This window comes from Ovis aries, chromosome 3, assembly GCF_016772045.2.
Source record: "Ovis aries strain OAR_USU_Benz2616 breed Rambouillet chromosome 3, ARS-UI_Ramb_v3.0, whole genome shotgun sequence".
In the NCBI taxonomy this organism is placed as follows: domain Eukaryota; kingdom Metazoa; phylum Chordata; class Mammalia; order Artiodactyla; family Bovidae; genus Ovis; species Ovis aries.
This window is the reverse complement of record NC_056056.1, coordinates 43,658,278-43,683,008: the sequence shown is the minus strand read 5'-3', so window position 1 is coordinate 43,683,008 and position 24,731 is coordinate 43,658,278. Positions and strand designations below refer to the sequence as shown.

The following is a 24,731-nucleotide window of genomic DNA, read 5'->3' as shown; positions in this document are numbered from 1 at the left end:
ACGATAGAAATCATCCCGGAGGCTAGAAGTCAGAGACTGAGGTGTCAGCAGGGCCAGTGCCTTCTGAGAGCCCTGAGGAAGAAATCTGTTCATGCCACCCCTGCCCCCTCCAGCTTCTGGTGGTTTGCTGGCAATCTTTGGTGTTCCTTGATGTGCTGACATGTTACCCCGATCTCCGCCTTCATCTTCACAGGGTTGTGTCAAAATCTCCCCTTTTAAAAATAAGGACACTAGTCATTAGGATTAGGACCCACCCAACTTGACTCATTTAAGTTTGATAAATTTTAAAGTTAAAACAGTAAAATTATTTCCAAATTAAGGTCACTTTCTGAAGTCTTGAGGGTCAGAATTTTTAACAGATCTTTTATTGAGGACACAATTCAACCTATACTAGCTCTCAAGTGCTCCCCAATTGCCACCATATTCCCTGGCTGATTGACCGGAACCCTCATTTTCCAGCTCCATTCCCTCACCAGCTGGCAAGAGTGGCCCAAAACTACCCAGAGCAGATGAGCCTAGGATCCCATGACTCCCTCCAAGATGGCACGGCTGCCACGGAGATCGCACTGGGTCTCCCCCACGACCCTATGGAGGACTGGGAGAGGGCCAGAGGGGAGCTGGACTGTATAAATGGGGGGTGGTGCTGCCAGAAGATGTGCAACAAATTTGTGAACCACTTGTGCTTTGGAATGCCAAACCTGGCCACAAGGGTGTTAGAGAAACGACCCAACGGCGGTCAAGAGCAGCTAGGAAGCAGGTGGAATAATTGGAGGTGAAGGGGGAAGACGGCTTGAGCTGGGGAAGCAGAAGCTGTAGTGGGTCCGGAAAGGAAGCTGCTGGAATACACCTGGGAGAAGGGTGATGAGGCCAAAGACAGGCCCAAAGAGGAAGGACCAGCCTCTAAATGAGGCTGTTTTAGATGTACTGAATATGAGATGGCAAAGCTTGGCTGAAGTCCAGAGCTTGGGAGAGAGGTGAAAAAGTGAAAGTGTTAGTCACTCAGTCCTGTCTGATTCTTTTCCTATCCCATGGACTGTAGCCCATCAGGCTCCCCTGTCCACGGAATTCTCCAGGCAAGGATACTGGAGTGGATAGCTAGTCCCTTTTTCGGGGACTTTCCCGACCAAGGGATCGAACTCCGGTCTCCTGCATTGCAGGCAGATTCTTTACTGTCTGAGCCACCAGGGAAGCTGGGAGAGAGGTAGGAGCTGGAAATAAGTTTTCAGAGTCCTGGATGGATTAGGAACCCTTGGGAAAACAAGCAGAGTAGAGGCTCAGCGAAGAGCTGGTCACCAACTGAACCCTGGGAAAAACCCAATGTTAGAAAGAGTTGGAGAAGGAGGTTTGAGAAGCACCCAAGAGGCAGGGGGAGAACCAACAGAGAAAAGTGCTTCTGAGATGGAGACGGAGGGAGACGGTGATAGCACCAACTTCAGCGGAGGCAGGTGGGGGGTGGGAGGGGTACTGTTCACTGAAATGGGCAGACGGTGACATACGAGCTGGCTGTACTCCAGGCAGAAGGAAACGGCAAACACACCTCTCTCATCTTTAACTGTTTATTGTATAATATAAAACTACAAAAGTAAGACTGCTCATTTCCATGTACATTTAATCTGTCCAATTGTTCAGATTACAGCCCAAACCTACATGTGAATACAACCATCTGGGTTCTGATGTAACGTCTGTAATATTGCATAGAAAAGGCACAGCTCTCAGGTCTGTGGGGGAAAGGTTACACCTCCTTTTTGACAAAAGCCCTCCTCAAAAACCATGCACCAAACATGTTGCTATGTACATCTTTTCCAAATCTTGGTTGTATGGACCACACTTCTCTTCTAAACTTGTTATCCCCAAAAGACATCCACAATTTTTATTGGCTTTATTTGCAATAGTACTTGATCCTGGCTAATTTTCAAGAACCATTTAGACTCATTCTCAGAAGCCCTGAAAACAATTGTACATAAGCAGGACGCACACACCTCACTGCCACTGGCAGTTACAGGAAGTTAACCATTTACAGCCAGAAAAGGTTAAATATGCTCTTTTCAATTCTTTTCAGAAAGTGTATAAAGGTCCAATTTGTAACAGCAAGATTTTGAAATTAAGACAATTCATATAGAGAATAACAATCGCTGCACAAAGTAGAGTCTCTCTCTCTGGTTGGTTTTCTTTTTTTTTTGTTTAAACATCTGTCATCTGAGAAGGCTGCCCTGCAGATTCATAATTCATTATTTACCACCAAGGGTGGTTAATAAATTTAAGCTTTAAAAATGATCCGTAAGTTGACACTTTGGCTCTTTGGAGTTTATTTATTTAAGAAATTTTCCTTGATTGATCTCAGGGCAGTTGGGACACTCTGAGGGGCTATGGCAATAAACAGCACAATTGAGAAAGACACTCCTCCAGTGGAGGTGGCTTGGCTAGTTCTCACCCTTTGGTGTGAATGAGGGTGTCAGTGGTGTGGTTGCCCCTTCTGTCACAGAGAGAAAGTGCGACTAAAAAAAGTTTAAAAATATCAACCCTTTGATGCTTGATTTTCTTAAAAATTTGGAGGTATTAAAACATTCCTCATCCATACCTTTTGCATATTTCAAATAGACCCATATTTTAGAGGAGAGAGTAAAAATGAATGTGGACTGTGCATACGATGAGAAGACCCAGGGGTCTGGCTCAGACCCCCTCCTAGTACAGATTGACATTCCTACAGGAGAATACATTCCTACTTACATTCTGCACATGTTACCATCCAGATGTTGTTAGAGCTCCACAGTAAAATAAATATATTTACACAGAAAAAAAAAAAGGAATAAATAACTTATGAAAAAAAATCACTTCAAATTCAAAGCTCTTATTATTCTGCTCTCATCTTGTCACTTCATTGCACATCACTGTCAATAATTGTCCTCTCCCAGCCCCAGCCAGCATGTCGCTCTCCTAAAGGCACCTCACATTGCCTGCCTGACTCTGAAACCCACGTGGTGTCCTTCAGGAGGGAAAAGGCACTGCCGCCGGGTAGCATGTGGACGCTCGTTCCATGCTCGAACTGGGGCTCGGAGATCACACACAGGCTCACGTTCTTCCCTGTTGGGACATCGCTTTGTCAAAATAAGACACAAAGATAACTGGAACACTTGGTGGTTTTGTTCTTTCAAAAAAGGGCCACTAACTTCCCATGTTCTTCCTCATTAGACCTTGAATACCAAGAATTCATGGCAAGGGTGTCCAGAGTTAAAAAGCACTTGCGTGCTGCTGTTGGGGGTTTTTGTTTTGATCCTGAAGCCCAGCCTTAACAATGCGGGAGAGTGGGAGAACCACGTGCGGGCAACATTTCGCAGTGCTTATTTGAACTGCTGCCCAACATATGGGACTTGTTTAAACACACAATTTGCTAATCCAACCAAAGTACAGTTGTTCTAAGTTACTATCAATCAGTTTTTAACAATGGCAAATCAGCCGCCTTACCCTGTTATTGTCCGGGATAATGAACACTATTGTGCACGGACACGTATGTGTCTGTGTGCGGCATGTGGAGGGTTTGCTGGGTCCTCCAGCGAGCAGAAGCATGGCGTCTGGGCGGTCTTGTTCTCTACAGGAAAAGGAAGCCCTTCAAATGGACAGGCACAGTGACACTGGAAGCATCTATAAAAACCCTCACCTTAACTATATGGTCCCTGGTCCTATTATAGGGAATGACACATCCGCAGTAGTAAGAAGTGTCTGGTGGAGGGTGCTTACAGGAGAACAGTGCAATTTGATCGATTTCTCACTGCTTGAATGAGTTGATAATTAGCCTTTAAAAACACATTTAGGTGGGTGGGTAGGGGCTGGGGTGGGGGGGAGTAAATCAGAATGTAGAAGATTTAATCATATCATACACAAATCTTTTGCTTAGATGAGCAGTTCCTTCATCACAAATGTATTTGCTTTGCCATGTGCATTATAAAAATAAAACTATCTATGGCTTGTTTAAAGTGCCATTTTATAAAGCTGTCTTTTTTTAATTGGCCAGAAAGACTCAATTTTATCCATGGCAAGAAGTGAGCAGAATTGGTGACTGAATATTGACAAATGACCAACAACAAAGACAACAACAACAACACAAATCCCATAATTTAAAAATTCTTAAATAAATATAAAAGTTATTCCTAAAGAAGCCATCTGCGTTTCAACAATATAGGTTGTAACCAGCTAAAGTACCATTGGAAGAAAAGAAAAAACTGAACAGAAAGGCCATAAACAATTTCGGCAATAAGCATGATACATCGCAAACATTTCAAAATTAAAAGTATATCACTAGGAATAAAAAGCTAGTTCTCCTGGCAGAGAGAGGATGGCAAAGTGGGGGGGAGAAGGGGACATGCATAGAAAGTCCTGTGTATTTGGGTAAAACAGCCTTGTAAAGTGAAGTTAAAGCAGTTGACTGGAGAAAGCAACCAGATCAGAGGCCGTGATGTAATGGGGCCAACTCCTGGTTCAAGAGCCATGGGTGTTACACGAGTACATCCCAGGCTGGGCCGAGGAGAGTCAGGCTCACTGTGGTGATCATGAAGATGTCATTTTCAGCACTTAGCAACAGAGGGAACGAAAGCTCTAGGGAAGGGAAGCTGGAAAAGACAACCGAGCAACATGATGGATGCCTTCCAGGGGAAGAGTTCCTTCTTGGTGAGCCCTAAGCATTGCAATAGGGTTTAGTTCCATGAAGGGGTTGGTCGCTTTTCATAAAATTCTATTCGTGTGTAAAATTTCAGGTCTTCATAAAAATTATGCTAAAAAGGGAAAGAGCTGGGGTTTTGTTTTAAAAAAAATAAAAACAATTAAAAGCGCAGACTTGGCATAAATAGAATACTTGGTAGACTTCCCCTTCAGAGAGCGAGTGAGAGAACCATCATGTAAACCCGGAGCTCCATGGCTGCCTCCCGCCAACTGCTTAAATGCAAGCTTGATGAGCACACGTGGCTCTGGCTTTGGAAGTCACAGTGCTGGCGGGTGTTCATGCCAGGGGGTCAGTGCTCATGAAATCTGGGTGTGATATCTCCTGGCCCTTTTTAAAGCGCTGTGTGTGTGTGTGTGTGTTTGCATCTGGGGACATCAACTGCGGATTGATTTGATCCAATTTTCTCTTTGCACCAAACACATATAAAACATTACAACTCTATAAAAGTACAAGTGCAACTTGTACATCTGAAGTTTGCAGGAACTATGTGAGCAAATCCTATCAAAATAGCTATCTCATATGTATAAACAGCATTTGTTTTTAGAAAAACAATATCATAAACTGCAGAATCTGTACAAAAATATAAAATAAATTTGGGCAGCAGTTTCTAAACAGCCATGTAAATGCAACACTTACGAGGAGTAGTTAATGCCTCTAAAAAGGCTGAATTGCCAAGTCAACCTATACAGGGCGAAAATGCCGGAAAAGGTACTGAGATTATCTAAATAATATATATATATATTTTTTGTGTTTTTACCTCTTGCAATAAAACTTATAGAAAAAATAGACAAATATGCACATGCAATTTACAGCTTTCCCAACTTATTCCTTGTGCTTCACTTGAACTGTTTTTGTCATTCAACACAGCCACATCGTCTTCAAATGTATTCTTTCTTATTCCGGGGTAGCAGGTCTCTGAGGAACCACTCAAAAAAAAAGCGTATTAAAAGTGGTCATACTTGGATGAAGGCACTCCAACTCTGCTCAAAGCAAAAACTAGTGTGATCCTTTTGTAGAATGTTCTTCTCAGAAGAAGGCAAGCAAGGGTGCATGCACAGTGCGGAGAGCTGTCGGGGCGCGGGGGGTGGGGTGGGGTGGGGCGCAGGTGCGGGGGGCCCCCGGGGCTCAGGACCCGACCAGCACCTCCATGATATGGTCCAGCTCGGTGAGGTCCATCTTGAAAGGCTGGCTCGGGGCGACAGGCTGGCTGCTGTAGGGGGCCAGCGTCTTGAGGAGGTCATCGGCAGACACGGGGGACATCTTGGAGGCGGTCCCCGACGCGGACGTGCAGGGGTCGAAGTCGTACATGGACGTGTCAATGTCGGCGAACAGGATGTCGTCCAGCGTCAAGTCTGTGAGGAAGCCCGTGGACGCGGTGATCTCAAAGTTGCCAGGCAGGGAGTCCATCAGTTTCGGGTCCTCGGGCCGGCCGCCGTCCTGCAGCCCCTCGGGTCTCTGAGGCGCGCCGGGCCCGCCGGAGGAGGAGTCCCCTTTCGGGCCGTCGGCCTCCGCGGCCTCCGTGGAGGTAGATGTGGGACAGAGCTCCTCGATCTCGTCCAGGGCGGAGGAGAAGCTGTCCTTTTCCGGCGGGAGGAGGGCGGGAGGCGCGAGTCTGGCGGGGGCTGCCGGCGAGGAAGTGCAAAACGTGTCCGGGTCGTCGTCCTCGAGCAGCGAGGCGGGGGTGAGGCAGGCCTCCAGGGCCGCGGCGCCGCCCAGCTCGCAGGGCGCGGGAGCGGGCTGGCTGAAGGCGGGCGGCGCCTCCCGGGCGCTGGCGCCCAGCGGGTCGGCGGCGGCGGCGGGCGGCGAGGAGGCGGGGAACGCGGGCCGCAGGCTGCCCTCCTGCTTCAGCTCCTCCTGGATGCGCCGCAACATGTTGTTGATGAGCACGGTCTTCTGCAGGCTGGGCTCGGTGAGGGGCCTGTGGTTGTAGAGCTTCATAAGGGAAATGTTGAAGATAGTCTGGCGCTGTAAGGTGTAAGACACCTTGGACGGACCGTCTGACGGGGACACGATTTTGCCTTCCAGCCCATCTTCATGCTCGTCAAACTTCCGTTTTCCTCCTTTCCCCAACATATATCTGCCAAGGAAGAAAGGAAGGAGATGGAATCAATCCCACAGAAACGAATTCCACCCGCCTCCCTCCCATTTTCAAAAAAGATGCCGATTTCAGAGGTCAAGACTCAGGACATGAGTTCCCTGTCCGGGGCTGGTTACAACAGAGGAATTCATTGGGAAATCTACCTTTGTGTGGCGGTGGAGCAATTTTTATCACTGGGTAGTCTACTGAATGTATTTCTTGAGAAATGTGTACGACACAGACAAGTTAAACATTACCATGGAAACCGTGATTTTGACTTTCTCGCTTGTGTGCCTGTGCCTACCTACCCTGTTACCAAGCAGGTTCAACTTCCCTCCCTCCAACATCTCTATTTTTAAAACCCAAGAAAACACTGACAATGCTATGACCTAAACAGGTAAAGGTGTCATAGACTACAGCTTGAACACAACTGGAATGATGAAAAGAACGCAGCTGGAAAAAGGGGAACATGGACAGTTTTGGTAGAACTGCATATGCTTTCAAAACACTGCCTTCCTCCCCATCACGCACAGAGCCTTTCTGACTGTTTGGTGACATGTGGTGAAGGGCTTAGGCTGTATTAAATGACCACAGTGATGGAGCTGCCATCCCTTTTCTGTCAAGAATCAAGTGGAGGATTTCCCAACCCAAGTTTTTCCATGGCTAAGTTTCATCATAGGCTGTCATACCTGAGTGCAATTGGACTAATTTAAAATAAATTTGCTGTGATTATAAGTATTGCTGTTTGGGTACTGGGTACATTTCTTAAAATACCTACTGTGATTCCTACAGCGACCTCCTATCTCAGACCCTGAGCACTGGGGAATGGGTTTTAACTCCTGCCCACCTTGCCTGATATGGCAGCCTCCTCATGTGCTCTGTCCTGATTGAAGACATCCCCAAATGCCTGTGCTTTCTGGAGAGCAGCTGGCCCTTCCTCTCAGAACTTCAGCATCTAAAACAAGCAATCACAAGTCCACCGGTCTGTGTCTCACAGACCCCACTTTATAACCATTTAACCAAGAAAGCTGTCCTCGTGTCGTTCAGACCCGGAGACGTGCTTCTAATCAAGCTAGGCCCGTGGCTTGTTCCTTCCCCCTCTCCAATGCTTACCCAGAGGGGCGTGTTAATGCTCTCCTCAAGGCCACTCACTCTTTTTCATGATGTCACATATAAAAAAGTGCTTTGCAGTTACCCAGCATTTTTTTCTAAAGGTGACTTGTCTTTTACTGAATGGCCTCCTTTAATCCTTTAACTCATCCCGCATTTAGGCTGTCTTGGGCACTATGCCAGAAAGTGGGTCGTCCCGAACAGGAATAAAGCCTGGTCTTCAAGGGGCTGAACAACTTCTCCTACACTTCATTATCATTTTAAAGTAGGAGTCTCATCCTAAAGGGATAAGGCTAACCATAATAAAACTTCCTTCTAGGGCTTTGTGGAAGAAGGCCAGGCATGCAGGTGGACACAGGGCCTGGCACACAAGTCCCATTCTGGGTGGCTGCCTTCATGTGCCTCAGTCTCCAGCAGAGAACGAAGACAACTGCAATCCATCAAGTCAGAATCAGCCTGAGACTTGGTTAATGCTCATAAAGAATGTGGAGTTACTTATAGGAAACACTTCCCCCCACTTTGTAAACATTAAGAAAATGGCTGTCAATCACTAGGACCAAAGACCAGTCCCATAATTAACTGTTCTCTGAGGCAAAGAAGGTATGATAGTAACAAAGGGCTTATCTAGTGCTTCACATGACAGCAACATTGCCTACTGCTCAGTGCTGTCTCATTTGTTTATACACTTTGCATAGGAGATTTCCTATCTAAAGTATCTGTGCCCATTTAAACCTGAGTGTGAATCAGAGAGGAGGTGACTTCATTTCACAATACAAAACACTTTCTACTTTATCCATCAGAAGTACTCCCGGACAGCTGTATTTTGAAACACATAACTGTATTCAAGTATATACCATTTGTATTTGCTTACAATTTAAGCATTTAATGCCAATTCCAGAAAAACTCCACTTTCACCAAAGGAAAAAAAAAGTGAAAGTGAAGGTTGCTTAGTTGTGTCCAGCTCTTTGTGACCCCACGGGCTATACAGTCCATGGAATTCTCCAGGCCAGAATACTAGAGTGGGTAGCCTTTCCCTTCTCCAGGGGATCTTCCCAACCTAGGGATCGAACCCAGGTCTCCCGCTTTGCAGGTGGATTCTTTACCAACTGAGCTATCAGGGAAACCCACTTTTACCAAAGAGCTCACCAAATGCATTTAGCTATCATATAAGGCAGTTATATAGCCTCTGTTATACACTATACTTTGAATGTGCCCAATACACCCAAGTGTGTGTGAGTACACAAGTGCACGTGCGTGCACGCACTCTCTCTCTCTTAAAACAGTGTTTCTCAAAGTGTGATCCATAGATGGAACCAGTCTGCAAACTGTTACTGGTTCACAGTGAGGTAAGCAGAGAATTCTATACTGCTTAGAAATTTTTATGGCAGATTTATAGAGTAATTATATTTTGTGAATAAAACTTTTTAAAATGAGGCTTCTATTTTTATATCCTTGTAACTCATTTCATTTTTCCAGTATTCTGTCAGGTTTTACTGAAGTATTAGTCCATAAAGGAGAAAAAACACAAACAAGATGGTCTTTCATCACAGAAAGTTTGAGAAGCACTATCCCGAAATGTAAACCAAACACATGCCTCAAAACAAGTATGTAAGCTCATGGGTACTTTAAATGTTGACTGGCTCTCTGAAGGAGAAGTAACACTCAGGAAAGACAATGCAGACATTTCCTTTCTTTCAGTCATTCACACAGGACTGTCTTTTAAAGACTTGTTACCACGAAGAAAACAACAGGACTTTTTCAATAACTCACATTTCTCTAGAAATAATCACCAAGCACATAGAACTTAACTATTTAACAAGCATGTGGTACTACAGGCATGGTTAGCCAAATTCTCATGGCTGAGGGAGATCTATGGAGATACTTTTCGGAGAGATTTCAATGTGAGAGGCACCTGATTTCCAATTAGAATAATCTAGCTGGTCATTATCGACTCGATGATAATTGAGCCAACTCCGGGAGACAGTGAAGGACATGGAAGCCTGGTGTGCTGCAGTCCATGGGGTCGCAAAGAATCAGACATGACTTAGCAACTAAACAACAACATCAACAAAGCTGGCCACAGCTCTGTGATGTGATATGGATCCGAGTGATTTAGGGAAAGCCTGATGAGACATCTGTAAGGCTGTCTTGAAGGGGAAGGAGGAGGACCTGGGTAAGCCAAATCCGTGAGCAGGAACAGACAGACGAACTGAATCTTGGATGTTTCTCAAATGTGTAAATAAGGACCCGTGATAGAGTATCTCTCAAAGCAGGTTTGGCTTCATTTTTCTATTTCGTTTTATGAGGCAAACTGCTCTACACACCCAGTAAGACTGCAAAGTGCACACAATCTTGATTTGTAATCTGAACTCTATCTACATTTTTACAAAAAGGAGTGAAAAATGACATGCTAAAATCTAACCCACATTCTTATATAGAACATTAAATTTTTTTTTTAATTTAAAATTTGAAAAAAAAAAAAAAGTTTTCCCAAAGTTTGCTTAACACCCTGTTGAGAGTTCTGTCTGCCCACGTTCAGAAGAGGCCTCCAACTCCTGGAAGTGGGAGGGAAGTGAGAAGGACCTTCACTCGGAGCTGTGTGAACACGGAGCAGACACGATTCAAAGACAAGACAAGCCTCTCAAAAACACAAGGGCCAGGCTGCCCAAAGCCTTTCCTCAGGCACTTCAAGACAACAGCAGTAGCTCTCCAGGCCACTGGAGAGGCACGTGACCTTTTAAAAGGCCCCACTTGGCTGCAGAGTGAAGATGGAGCAGTAGCTGGAGGTCATTAAGGGCTTCAAGGTAACAGGGGTGGGGGTGCGGGGCTGGCAGGAGGTGTGTGATGTTCCTGCATGAGAGGCCCCTTGGAGTGGAACTGGACACCGGAGGGTAGCCTGAAGTCCCTGAGAGACAACTTGGTTTCCAGGCTACCTGGAGGCTCAGCACCTCACTTTGCCCCCTCCCTCGACTTGTGAAGACCCAGGCCCAAAGCCCATGTCTTCTATCCAGTCTTTCAGTCGAAAGCCCAAAGTGGCTGGCTAGAGACTCTGACATGGAGGAGTGAGGTGGGTGCTCCCTCCCTTTCCTGTCCACCTAGAGGAGTCTAAAACTAACCACAGTCACTCTTTTTATTGAATATTCACTGGCTTTTAATATACAGTTCAAGATAAAATACCTTCCCTCCCCAATAAGCTTGTTAGAAACAAACCCCTAACATTCTGATTTGCTTAACATAAATTTTGGCAAGTATTAACTGCAGCAATCTAAGTTTTGAAAAGAGAGAACAAAAACTCATAGGAAGGAATACAAATGAACACTTCTCTGCGGGAGTTTTCCAGGAAGTTTAATAGTGAATAAAACTCTCCAGATATCAAACCTGGCTTTCAGTGGAGCCACTTTCACTAGAAAGGACCCTGCCCTCAAGTGCTACAAATCTGCCCAGGGCAGGTGGTCAACAGTAATTTCACTAGGCGATTCCTCAGAAGAGAAAGAACCAGAGAAGCAGGAAAAGATATTATTTGGGGGTTTGCAATTCCAGATTCTAATGGCTCCCACAGTCAGGAGTCAGAGATCAGTACAGACTAGGTGACTGGAGGGAGACTTCCAGAGATAGGATTTGAGGTTTATATTTAAGGCAGGATTGCCTCTCAGTGTACATGTCCCACCCCAGACGGTAAGCTGTCTGAGGGTTTTAGACAGTTCTGTTCATCTCTGTATCCTCAGGGTAAGGCAGTCCCTGACACACAGAAGATGCTTCAGAAATAGCGGCTGGATGAATAGTAAATGGAAAGAATGAGAAAAGACATTGAGGGATAGCCAGAGAAGGACTGTAAAACAAAAACAGAGATGTGTCTTTGGCTCTGAGTGTAAACTTGGCGTGAAGGGAGGGTATGACCAAGGGGAAGGCTGAACGAACCTCAGAGGGCACAGCTGTACAGGGCAGGTGTTAAGTAAGGAGATCTGTCGGGACCTGAGGCACTGAGGGTGGGCAGTGCCCACCTGCATTCAGAAAGATGTGCGTGCCTCTCTCATTCTTCAGTTGTCAAACTTGAGTGAGCATCAGATTCACAAAGGGGGCCTGGTAAAAGAATGCTCCCCCCACCCCCCATTGTCCCAGATTCTCATTCATTTGGTCTGGTGTGGAGGACCGAGATCTATATTTTCAGCAAGTTTCCAGGTGATGCTGGTCTAGGGACCTCATTTTGACAACCACGACTTCCTTTTTCCCCCATCCAGCTATTTCATATTTAAGCCTGAGAATACCTTTACTCAATTAAATCTGAGTCTAAACTGCTTCCCTATTTGTGCCTAAACAGATAAGGAAACAGAATGAGTAGCTTTCTGATGGCAACAGACATCAAAAAAGAAAGACTACATGCAGAAGTAAGATGTCCTAAGCTCAATTTTAATGATAAAACTCAATTTCTCAGACTGATACATGCAATACCACCAGCTCACTGGGGCCTAGGTTCTTCTTGCTGTGATCAGAGTGAATGGTAGTGAGGCCCAGTGTCCAAAGAGAAACTGAAATAGTACCCATGTGCTAAAAGGAGCATTTCATAGCTTTTATATTTTTAAAGCACTACAGGAAAAAGATGCAAACATTTAAAAGAAAAAAAGAAAAAAAAACAAGCAATGAAAATAGTTCTCTTAAACTCAGTGTTTTTTCAATTATTTTAAAGCTATGTCTTAGAAAAACTGTTTACAACACTGTCCTTTAATATTATTTGAACTGTCAAAATAAATGTTATGATTTTCTTTTTCCCCTCCTTTTTTTTGTTATTTTGATAATACAAACACTTATGTCGAGGGCTGACTTTCAATAGCTCGCAGCAAGAGAGCTGCTTTGCTCCATACAAAACCCCAGCCCAAAAGGCTGTCTACAAATGGCTGAGCACCAGGTTCCCCACGAACTAATTAGGATTTTAAAATTAACAATATTAAATCCACTTTTGCAAACCACCACTTCTGTCATCCCCACTAACAACAACAAAACCCACTGTTTTAACCTGCAGCCTGCTGTGGCCACTAGTGCTTCCTAGAGGCCCAGAGCCTGGGGGCCGCTGACTTGATAGGAGCACGGAGGGGCTGTGCGCGACCCCTGAGGGCAGCATCATCGCCGGGGCTTATGAGAGGCCCAAACTGGGAGCCTGCCCCAGCCCACCATGGGGGCTGGCTTTCTTAGTAGGGGGGGGCGGGGTCAAAAAAAGATGCAAAAGACTTTAACTCAGTTTAGCCCCCCAAACAGAAGGAAAACCCTCCAGAAGGAAAATCCTACTCAGTATCCAAGGGAATAAATGCTGCAAAAGGTGTTTTAAAAGAAGGTCAGGATTGATAGCTTAGTTCCAATTTCTGAAGGGAGGAAATCACTGGGGAAGCTAAGACTGACCATATGATCAAAGAGGCAGCCAGGAGGGGCAGCAAGCGGCCAGCACACCAGGGCAGACGTGGAAACAGCTCCCAGCTCCGCACCACCCGATGCTCACAAACACTCGTTTGTCCACACACAGAGGCAGGGCACACGGGGGAATCCTGAAATTTATTACTTTAAAACACCTCAAGGCTGGATGGTTTGCACCTTGTGTACATTTTCAAGAGCTTGTTCCAATTTCCTTTTGGACCAGTAAGTGACAAGTAGAAAGCCAGGGTGTTCCTTTCTCAGGAGTGTAGCGGGCTTCACGAGTAAGTGACATGTCTCAACAGTCAGTTTACAGGGCACAGCTCAGTCCTGGTGTCTGCCATCAGGGGAGGGTAGTTCCTAGTGGGGCCCTGGGCTCCCCGGGAGCGTGTCTCACTCTACGTCCTCACCAGGCTGAAGAGGCTGGCGTCTGCTGTTCGATGAGCCGCTGGCCTGCTATGCCTGTGTCACTAGTTAACAGCTCTCAAGTGAAAGGCTCAGTCCCGGGTCTCCCCAACCACACCGTCCTGTGTGACTGCTGGTGACTACGGGCTGCTGAAGGGTCCAGCAGTGCCCATGCTAACACTAAAAACCATAAAAACGAGGCGTTCACAGTAACGCTAATGACTCAGAATGATAACTTTCCCTCACAGAGCTACCCAGTTTGAAGAAAAAAGAAGCTATGATGTGTGACGAGTGTCTTCAAGCAGGCTAGCAGAAGCTATTTCCTCATTCAGACATCCTGAGCCGCCAAACCCAAAGTTAAAGTCCTGTAAATGGAAACACGCGCACACTTTCAGTTTCTTTCGGGGGCAGTGGAAGAAGAAAGAAGTTGCCCCTGGCAAAACTACTGAGTGGGCTGACAGTCTCTCCAGAGCAGGAGAGAGGCTGGCTACAAATGCCGGTGAGACAACTTCTGAAACACAGAATATTCTCATCTCTCCCCTCTGACGCCTGCCTCAGGGTATGCTTTGGGTCCTGCTCTTGAGGTGGTCCAAGTGGAGAGCCCCTGCTCCTGACCAGGACGCCTGCCACCAGCCTCCGGCGAACTCTGGGAAGAGCTCTTTTGTCAGCTGGTCACACAGCACCTCCCGGGCAGGAAGGAGAGGCCCCCTCCTTGTTCCACAGGGGAAGCCAGGTTCCCTTAGACAACTTTCTATACTGCTAAAATATTACACCTTAATAAACATCCAACATTCAGGAATCTGATAATGGCTATGCTTTTGACATCCTTCCTCCCCCAGGTAACAGCAGAAGCCACGGGGTGGGGGTTGGGGGACACGACTTAGGACACCCTGAAGGGACATGGGCGGGGGGATGCTGGCAGATCTGGGAGAGAGCTGACAGAAAGTGGGGTACTCCCAAAGCCAGTGCTCTGGGACAACCTAGAGGGATAGTGGGTAGGGAAGTGGGAGAGGGGGTTCAGGATGGGGGGAACACATATGTATACCCATGGTTGATTCATGTTGATGTATGGCAAAAAGCATCACAATATTGTAATTATCCTCCAATTAAAATAAATTAATTTTAAAAAGAAAGTGGGGTGCCTGCAAGGATCTGCCAGCGGGGGTGTTCCATGCACTGTGACCCGTGCAGTTCCCCAGTTCCTGGGGGTGAGCCTCCGGGAGGCCATGCGGGGGTCAGCACTCCCCGAGGCTGCCTGCAGACCCCAAAGCGACTGCTTCCGGCCTCCGGGAATGGCAGAAACACGGGCAAAATTCCAACAGGGAGAAAGCCTCTGCGTGTTTACTCCCAGAAGACAAGGGAGGGTGAGTAACTGAACCCCTAAAGCTGCCCCTATCGGGGAAGTTTTCTTTTTTCTTTTTCTTTTTTTAAGCCCAAGCTCATCCAGGATGAGGTCCCTGCAGTAACATCCATGCTAATTGCTAAGTAAGACAAAGCCTTCCCTAACAAATCAGCAATGTAATTATGAAGCCAGTCACTAGATCTAGCCAGTTAGGCGCGCTCGGCGCGGCTCCGAGGCTGTAACCCGACACCACTGTTTGCGGAGGCGCCTCCCCGGGCTCTCCTGGCGGCGCTCTCTGCCGCGGGTAGCGCGCGGCCGCGCATCCGCGATCAGACTCCAGTCGGACGGGTCCCGCAGCGAACAATCCCCGGGCTTTCTCGACAGCGTCTTAAAGCCTGGAGACAAACCGAAATTCGGCCAGGAAGTCAACCTCGAAGTCAACAGCTTTTACTGTTTGGGGATGTAAGAAACTCTTGCCTTCCCTCCTAGGACTTTTATCTACTTCTATGAAATTGCAGACGGTTTCTGACTGGTTTGTCAAACATAACCTTTCCTCTTGGAAAAAGAAAAGGACATTCTCAAATGTTGATAACTGCATTTAGCAAACAAATCCTGCGAGATAATATTTCAAGTGAATATTTCTTAGGAATAAATTATGGCCTTGTTAATAAACATTGTAAAGAAACAGGTTTTTTAGACTGTAACTGTTAAGTAATAGAAAATATTTCTAATATCCTGTCTTACTGGTTCCTCAGCCAGCTGGGAACTTTAGGTTTCAGACCTAACTCTTAGGAAGCTAGGGACATCAGTCACCTTCCAAAGATACTGAGGATGTTTACAATCCTTAGTTTACGTAACAATTTTGACTAAAAGCACTGCACACCTAAAGCAAAAGACTGAGCCGAATTATACAGTTTCTAAATTTAAGATAAGCAAAAAAAAAAAAAAAAAAAGATTCTAAGCCTGGAATAGGCTTTAAAATACTCTAGAAAAAAAAAGACCATGAAGATGAAACAAGACTGACAAAATATTGATGACTGTTAAAGCCCAATGATGAGCACAAGGGGATGCACTGTACTCTCTCTATTTTTGAGTGTGTTTGGAATTTTCCATAAGAAAAAGGTAAAACATGTACACACACATCAATACATATTTTTTAAATTCTACAAATTTAGAAAAAGTCAAACAAACACAATGAACTATTTACACCCTCAGTGAGAACTATGATATTAACTTGATAGGCTATTTTACTCAGAAAACGCTATAAATGCTCTTTGTAAACAAGCATGCCCACTGCAAGTTGGAGCTCCTCTTGAGCTTTGAGAGTATCACATCTAACCACAAGGGGGCGCAGGAGAGCAACAGGCACTCCTGAATTCTGATTATTCACCACAATTTCTATCTACAGATCTCAAAGTATACACATTTCCAAGACTGTTCCCTAATTCAGGTCTCCATAGGACACTGCTTGGCAAGCCAAGAGCCCTGCCAAGACCACACTATATTATGCTATGGTTCAAAATCTGGAAATATTGTATAAAGAAAAGGTTGTTGTCTGTATATAAGTAACACTGATGTTTCAAAATCCATGACTAAAATCCCTGGAGGATTCCTGAAGCAAGAACACACACAACAAACATACAACCTGAGTCATAAGATGTGGACTGGGAGAATCCAGTAGTTCAGAATTTCCAGTGGGGGTCCTAAAGTGATCTCCAACCACACAATGAGTATCAAGGTTAGCAGTAGGAATTTTACTAGGATAGAAAAGCCTTCAACAATCCAATTGCTTTGTAATAACAGGAAATTGCCTCCACACTGAACAGAAATGGCTTCTGGCAGTTTTTTGGGAAAACTTCATAAAGAATATTGGGGAGGAGCCGTTAAATTGTAAAACACTGGTAACCTTAGAGAGATCATGAAGCAAGTTGATTATATAACTTGCTGGAATTCTCCCTATGGAAATTACAAATTACACCACTGTTTGAGGTATTGAAGTTCTATGGTATTGTATGTTCATAAGAGACGAACTATTATCACCAATCTTTCCACAGGAAACTTGGTAAATATGAACCATTATAATATTATTTTTATAAATATTATTATAGACATTAAAAATTATGATGCTATTCCACACTAATTTATTGTTAGGAACTCAGCTTTAGCATGCTGAATCTAAAGCCTCATTACCATTAAGGGAAGGACTTCTTAGATTTGAATTTCTTTCCCTTAAGATTATATGCCAGTAAAGGCCAACCAGCCTTGTCCCACCCCCATTCCCCTGCATAATGAAAACATTTTTTTCTCCAGTACTTATAATTGCTTGGATGGGATTCTGGTTTCAACTCTCCTGTACTATCTTTTCCCCAAAGATACCTTGTTTTTCTGCTCACACTAGAGACCCTTAATAAACAATGTCAGAGGGGAAAAGGCTTAGGGTTGAAACCAAATACTTTGCCAAAAGTATGTGATGGTGTTTTTTTTTTTTTTTAAAAGAAGGCCTTCAGATACATAAAACAGTCGCACCAACACAGGTAAACATAATTTGCTAAAACAAATCTGTGAAAATAAAATTTCATCTTAATTAAAACAAAACATTACTACCTTCTAGGTTTTGTTAGCCAACTAACTTGTCACTGAATAAAACTAACAAAAACTAAGTATGCTACATTAGGGAGTGTTTTTATAAAAGTGTTTTTAAGGGGTATTATTAATTTTTAATCTCCTCTATTTTAAAATTGGTAATGCTTCAATACTGTGAAAAATCACTTAAAAGAAGACATACTTTATATTCCTCAAAAATACAGAACTTACTTTATCTTCTAACTTCTACATGCAATCTAAAGAGAAAAACCAGAGAAATATTCTTTATTTACTTACTCATTGAGTAAGTCTAAGCATTGTATATAGTCTAAATCTGAATTCCTCAAAAGAAAACTATCCCTAAAAAGAAAACTACCACATTTCTATAATATGACATATGAGTATTAAAATTTAAGTAAGTAAAGTCACTCAGTCATGTCTGACTCTTTGCGACCCCATGGACTGTAGCCTACCAGGCTCCTCCCATGGGATTTTCCAGGCAAGAGTACTGGTTGCCATTTCCTTCTCCAGAGGATCTTCCCAAACCAGAGATCGAACCCGGGTCTCACGCATTGTGGGCAGACACTTAACCGTCTGAGCCCCCAGGGAAGCATATTAAAATTTAAGGTACAAGGTAAAAGAAATATACTTCAGAGACGCGTGGAGAGGGAGGAAGGGCTTCCTTTGTGGTTCAAAGGGTAAAGACTCTGCCTGCAATGCAGGAGACTTGAGTTCAATCCCTGGACTGGGAAGATCCCCTGGAGAAGAGAATGGCTACACACTCCAGTATTCTTGCCTGGGAAACCCCATGGACCGAGGAGCCTGGTGGGCTACAGCCCACGGGGTTGCAAAGAGTCGGACACGACTGAAGTGACTAACACACACTAAAGGGAAGAAACAACTATTCTACTATGTAAATATCTATTTCATTCATATTCAGAATGTTTAGTTAATTCTAAAAATTAGGCAGACTCCTAATAAGGTTTTACAAAGACAACTTAAACTTTACTTCATACACTTGAATAATTCACAGAGTAGAAAAAGGAAAGGAGGATACAAACTAAGCTTGAAGGCAGTGAATGATACTTTGTAAATATGACAGCCCTTCTTTAAAAAAAAATAATTACTTTGGGGCTATTCTGAGATAAAAAGTATTTCTTCCGAAGGATTTCTGAGCATTGATAACTAATGACCCACAGAACTTTACACAAAGTCACTCAGTCAAACATAATAAAAGTAATCAGAGTACCACACTGAAAGCAATACATGTTTATTTTCTAAGGAAACTACCTCTCAGAACTTCAACCTGTAGGAGCTTCAAGGACCTTTAAGGAGATCTTGCCTCCACCCCACCCCACTGCCACCCCTGAACATTCTGTTCACCCTGCCTATCTTTAGAGGCTTCCGAAGCAAGAATGCAGGTGCCACTTGAGGAATCCACGTTTTGAATTTGCTAACCAACTACTGCTAGACAGCTAACAACCGTCATCAGGTAAAATCTATTTTATTTTCTATTTCTGGCCATAATAAAAATATTTTTTAAAGTAGTCTGTTAAAAAAAAAAAAAAACTATTCAGAAAAGACCATCACCAGGTTCGTGACAAGCACAGAGGCAGTGCAAAAATTTCTTCATCAGCTACAGACCACGGTGCTCAAATTCCTCTGCCAGACCTGTTTTCTGTGACAGCAAGTAAGACACAGAAGTACACACATATGGAGGTTCCCTCCTCAAGAAAAGGGAAGAAATCTGAAAAGCAAATCTGTATCAAGTATTATTTAAAAATGGAATAACTACTAAGACAGGTTGAGATTAAAACAGTTGCCACCTTGTTATCTCACTGGCGTGGCTAGAATTTTATGCAAACCTGTTCTGGTGTAGAGATGACCTTGGGACTTTCAGATTCCCTGAGTTTAACTCAACACTTCTAAACACCAGGGTGGGGTACTCCAGCCGGCCTGCCTGAAGCCGGCGAGCTGTGGCTGGCGTGGAATGATAAGCAGTCAGCCAGAAGAGCAGAGCAAGGGGCTAAAGGTTGATCAGCAGCAAGTAACGCTTCATTATTTAATTTTCTGACCACAGGCACCATCAGGGAAGACTTCTGACTTTTGCAGAACAGGTTCACAGAGGCAACTTGAGTGAGTGAGTGAGTGAGTCCTAGAGAGTCAGAAGCCCTTCCCGGTCACTGTTCTACTTCATGAAACTCCTCAGAAGCACACAAACGCCTGGTTTAGCCTCGTCTTTTCAGTTAACCACTTATGAAGGTTTTTAAAAGAAAGAAAAAAAAAAAGCTTAGGATTAAAGAGCAACTCTGAGAAGCTACAGGTTTCTGCAAGGGGACAGAGAAAGAGTAAGGCCAGACATAAATGAGTGTTCACAACTGAGGTCTGCTGCTTGCTACCCGGAGTTACCAGAGAAACAAAGCTGCCTTTGGGCACCTAAAACTAGTCGGACCTGCTATAGCAGTTGCGCAGTCGGCCCGGCGCTGTCCCCCGCTCCCCTCCCTCCGGCCCCCGCCCCACGCATCCGCATGGCTCACTCCTCTCGGGGCAGCGCCGAGCGGGCACACTCGGCCCTGGCTCTGCTGTCCCTGCTCAGGGGCAGGCCCAGCTCTGGACACACGGGCGTACAAGTGTGAGAGGAGGCCAAACGAGACAGCAGATGCCGATGCCGACTCCATTCCGAACTGAAAGCTGCAGTGGGTGCAGAACACGGCTTCTGTGCTCCTGGGTTGCTAAGACAGATACACCAAATTGTGGGACTGGCTGCTGGGACTCCAGGCAGGGATCCCCGTTTAAGTTCAGGGGAGGGATGGGAGACCTTGAGAGGAGACGAAGGAGGCTTTCTAGCTCCTGGGGCCCTCAGACCACAAAGAGAAATGAATTCTCTTCCAAAAGGGAGTTTTCATTGTCTGGGGTGCTTGTTGAAATGACATGCATCTGGTTTGTCCTATGAGCAATCATATATTTGCAAAGATATTCTGATGTTTTTATTTTTGAATTTCTATTTCAAAGAATATTTTTAGACAGCCAAGTATGTTTTGTTTGTCTCATGATCTTCAAGGAAAAAAAAAAACCCAACAAGGCGTCCATTTATTACCCAGAATAGGAATGTCGTCTTTTTGGCCTGACATATGCCATTCACAGATTCATACAAAGAATGAACTGCCACACAGTGCTCATAGAGAAAGACACTGCTCCACACAATGAGTGATGGGCGCTCTGGGGGACAGTGCTGCTCACAGGACTGCCCCGCATCTGTATAGAGGGGCAGAAGTTTGCCTTTAACGCCAATTGCACTGGCCGTTGGAGACAATCATTTTGTTTAAAAGATATGCCAACTTTGGTGAGCTGCTCTTTCCTTCAAGAATATTAGAACTAACCATATGTAAAGTAGGTAACCAATGGGAATTTGCTGTAAGACACAGGGAGCTCAACTGGGGGCTCTGTGACAACCTAGAAGGGTGGGCTGGGGTGGGGGGGGGGGGGGAGGCTCAAGAGGGAGGGGACATATGTGTACCTGCCACAGGCTGATTCATGCTGATGTACGGCAGAAACCAACACCAACATTGTAAAGCAATTATCCTCCAAGTGAAAATAAATTAAAAAAAAAAAAGAATATTAGAATTAAATTAAATATCCACACATTTCTTTAAGCAGGAGTCCTAGCTTGGGGGTTTCTGTTGGCTGTTTAAGGAATAATTATTAACAGTTGGTAGAAAAGACATGATTTGTGCATATGCAGTGGCCACCGCATTTTTAGATGATCCTGTTCTGCTGGTCAGTGCTGATTAATGGAAAGACCGTGAAGGTGGGTGTTACCCTTATTTCAAGGCCATTTTCACTTAAAACTGGAGCTTGTCCTCTGGTGCCTTGAGCATACACCTGATCTTTGCACTCAGTAATCAGAGACACCTCTCTCTCCTCTCTCTCCCCCCACCCCACCCCTGCTTTGCCAAGAAACTACTGCAACTATCTCCTACAGGATAGGCTGTAACACTAAATATGAAATTTCTGTAGCAACAAAGTTTTAAAAAATTCTACAAGTGAGTTAGAGTTCATACTCCAAAATATCATCTTAACCTACACATTTTTAAAGTCTATGTTACAATACTAACAAAGTTGTCTTGATTTTTTTGATATAACAAAATATAAAACTTCATGCTTTTTATTAGTATTTGTTTTTTAACAAGAAATCACAGCAAAAGAAACTTCTAAAAGTTTATGTTGTAGCTTTTATCTTTCTTAATAGCTAAAGTGTAAAATATTTTGACCATGGGCAAACTTTTAGTATAACTTGTTACTGATAATTTGAAGTATGCTTTTATTTTTATTTTCTTCATCAGTTTAATTTTTTTTTTAATTTAAATAAAAAGGTTTTGCCATACATTGACATGAATCCACCACGGGTGTACATGCGTTCCCAGTTTAATTTTTGACAGAAAAAACCTTGATTTATTTGTACATATGTATCTTCAATGTCCCCTTATATGTTTTTTTTATCTATTTTGTGTGTGTGCACCTTTCTAAGTAGTGTTGCAACTCATTCTGCCATTGGAACACTGTTTAAAATAGCATATGCCAAAAGCTATCCGCTGCTACACAAATTTGAGTTTTAAAATATCAAAATAAATACCATTTAACTATGCTCATTATTAATAATTTAGTGCACAGCAACTGGGTAAAGTTTATATTTCAGCTTCTCAATTAAATAAAAGGCTTTCAAGGGGACAATTCAACAAACAGAAGTCTAAAGGGTTTATAAATGTGAGCTAATATCCCTTTCTTAGTTTTTTAAGGGAAACAGGCCCAAGCAGCTGTTACCTAAGAAGCTGTGACACTCGCTTGACAATAAAACTGTTCCCTAGGACATTCATGTCCTACACTTAGTTGGTATTATAAAATTTAAGTCTCCTATCTATTGTAATTACCCAAGGAACAGAGCTGAATGTTTAAAAAATAAAAGGCTGTCCGATCCATTTCATAAGCTTTCTCACCTGAGAGCAACATGGTTATGCACATTTTAATTAGGAGGAGGGGAAAGAAATAAAGTTATTTTAAAGGGTTCCAAACTTGATGAACAACATAAACAACTTTATATTTACGTATATCTCTAAGTAAATCAACAAAGTTAAAGGCAAACTTTCTAACATTTATCCCTCTCTTTTTTTCCCCCCCATGAAGAAATAGCTGAAATGAACAGGAAAGTAGAGATCTACGAACAAGCTCTTCTTGCTCCTGCCAGAAGCTGAGATCTCAGAGGATGGGTATTTTCATCCTCAGAGCACACCCTACCACACTCAAATCAGAATAGACTGCTATAAAAAGGGGGAGGAGTGGGAGGAGCTCTAGGGGTGAGTTATGGCTTCTGGGTAGCTGAACAACTACCCCCCCCCACCCCCCATCAGCAAAACAACCCAGAGGCTCTCAGGTGGACTGTCCTCCAGGGGTTGAGTGGAGCCAAGAGCCCACTTCACTCTTGTCAGAGACTCCTCTCTAATTATAAAAGGCTACTTTGAACACTTAAGGCCTCAGGGATCCGATTGGCTAGTACAACTTCTAGGCTCTTTACACACGTTATGGACATTTCTTAACATATATTGAGAAATCACAAAGCATATTTCATGAACAAAGCTTGAAAACATTTACTATCTTCCTTAAGACCAAAGGAGGCTGTCCAGCTTGACTCAAATGAAAACTGGTACAGTCTGAGACTGGACGTCTCACCTTGCTGATTGCCCTTCCCCATTAAGTGCCTGTAAAAACTTACTCTCCACCTCCTGAAACATCCTGAAACTAACCCAGCTTGGGAGCAAAAAGTTATTCTAAGACAATGATACCTAATCTTTTTGCGAAATTTAAGGCTAAACACAGAATTCTACTCCCATCTCAATCTATTACTATTATTTCTGCTAAAAGTAAGGTAACTGCTGGCCAAGGGAGGGTGGAGGGAATTTATGATTTTCTCTCGATGCAGAGGCGCTCTGAAGGCACCACGTCTTGGTACAAAGTCCAGGGCCTGGGACAGCTGGCTCCCCTCGGCCCCCTCCCTCTCAGTCAGAGGCGGTCACCACTAAGATGACTTTTAGATTTCTAACTAAAAAACTAATGAGACATCCAGTTTAACACACAGACACATTCAAAATCAATTCACTGGGGCACGGGCGAAAAGAGGGCGGAGAAGGATGTTTCTAAGCTAAAACACAGGGCAACTCACAGAAATACACTAAAGCAAGCTGGATGCAAACACGGCCACAGGACTGAAAAGTGAAGCAGCCGTCGCGCCAGCAATACGAGTCTTAAAAAAAAAGTCTCGCACGTTCACAACAACACAACCGCCACAACACGCACACAGATCCCAGATGTAAAAGCGACAGCTCCAAGCTCCCTCCGCCCCACCGTTAGGCTCTGGTTAGCTCCCGACCCTCTCCTGACCCCGGTCCGTGACTGCCAGTCCCCTGCCTGCCCTTCCCCCAGCAGATCTGCCCGAGAACGCTGGGGGTACCCGGCGCCGGCCCCGGGGGTCCAAGGGCGCGGGGCCGGGGAGCAGCGGGAGGGAGCGCTCCTCCCGGTACCTGCTCCAGCCCAGGTCCCTCTCGCCGAGGCTCCCGCGACCCTCGCGGCCGCCCGGGCCCCTCCTCCGCCCTCCAGGCTCACCCGGCCCTGGCCAGGTCCCAGCGCTGCCCCCACCCACCCGGAGCCCCGCGCATCCAAGAATCCCCTCCAAGCCGGCGCCGGGAGAACTTACCACATGCAGCTCCACCTGGGAACTAGCACATCGGGAGGGGTTTCTGCCCACTCCTCAAGCTACTCCCGCTCCATGCGGAATCCCCCGCTCCGGGGGCCCAAGGGTGGCGCCGAGGAGCGGGCAGGAGGCGAGACCGAAGCTAAGACTCCGCCGTCCTCTGCCTGCGCGCTCGGAGCATTATACAATGGTGGAGGAGGAGGCGGCGGCGGCGGCGGCGGCGGCGGCAGGCAGCGGAGGAGGAAGCCGGAGGCGGGCGGAGGGGGCGCCCTGACCGAGCGAGCGGCAGCCACTGCTCCAGCACTAGCTGTGGAGGAGTGACGTGCGGCCAGCGAGCCTCCCGCGAGCTCCGGGCCCC

The 24,731-nt window shown here is 45.0% G+C and overlaps 1 protein-coding gene across 2 annotated transcripts in view; it reads right to left on the bottom strand.

Moving 5' to 3' along the window:
- Positions 1-1,542: 1,542 nt before the first annotated feature.
- SERTAD2 (SERTA domain containing 2) overlaps positions 1,543-24,731 on the bottom strand; it is a 112,486-nt gene continuing 89,297 nt past the window's right edge. The window contains exons 1-2 of one of the 2 annotated variants that reach the window (XM_027966693.3): positions 24,377-24,692; positions 1,543-6,791 (exon numbers count right to left, since the gene is read on the bottom strand). In XM_027966693.3, the coding sequence (XP_027822494.1) occupies positions 5,840-6,787 (948 nt within the window). In that variant the 5' untranslated portion in view covers positions 6,788-6,791; positions 24,377-24,692 and the 3' untranslated portion in view covers positions 1,543-5,839. Of the gene's footprint in view, positions 6,792-24,376; positions 24,693-24,731 lie in introns of those variants that run through there. The other variant, XM_027966694.2, reaches the window with a different exon arrangement.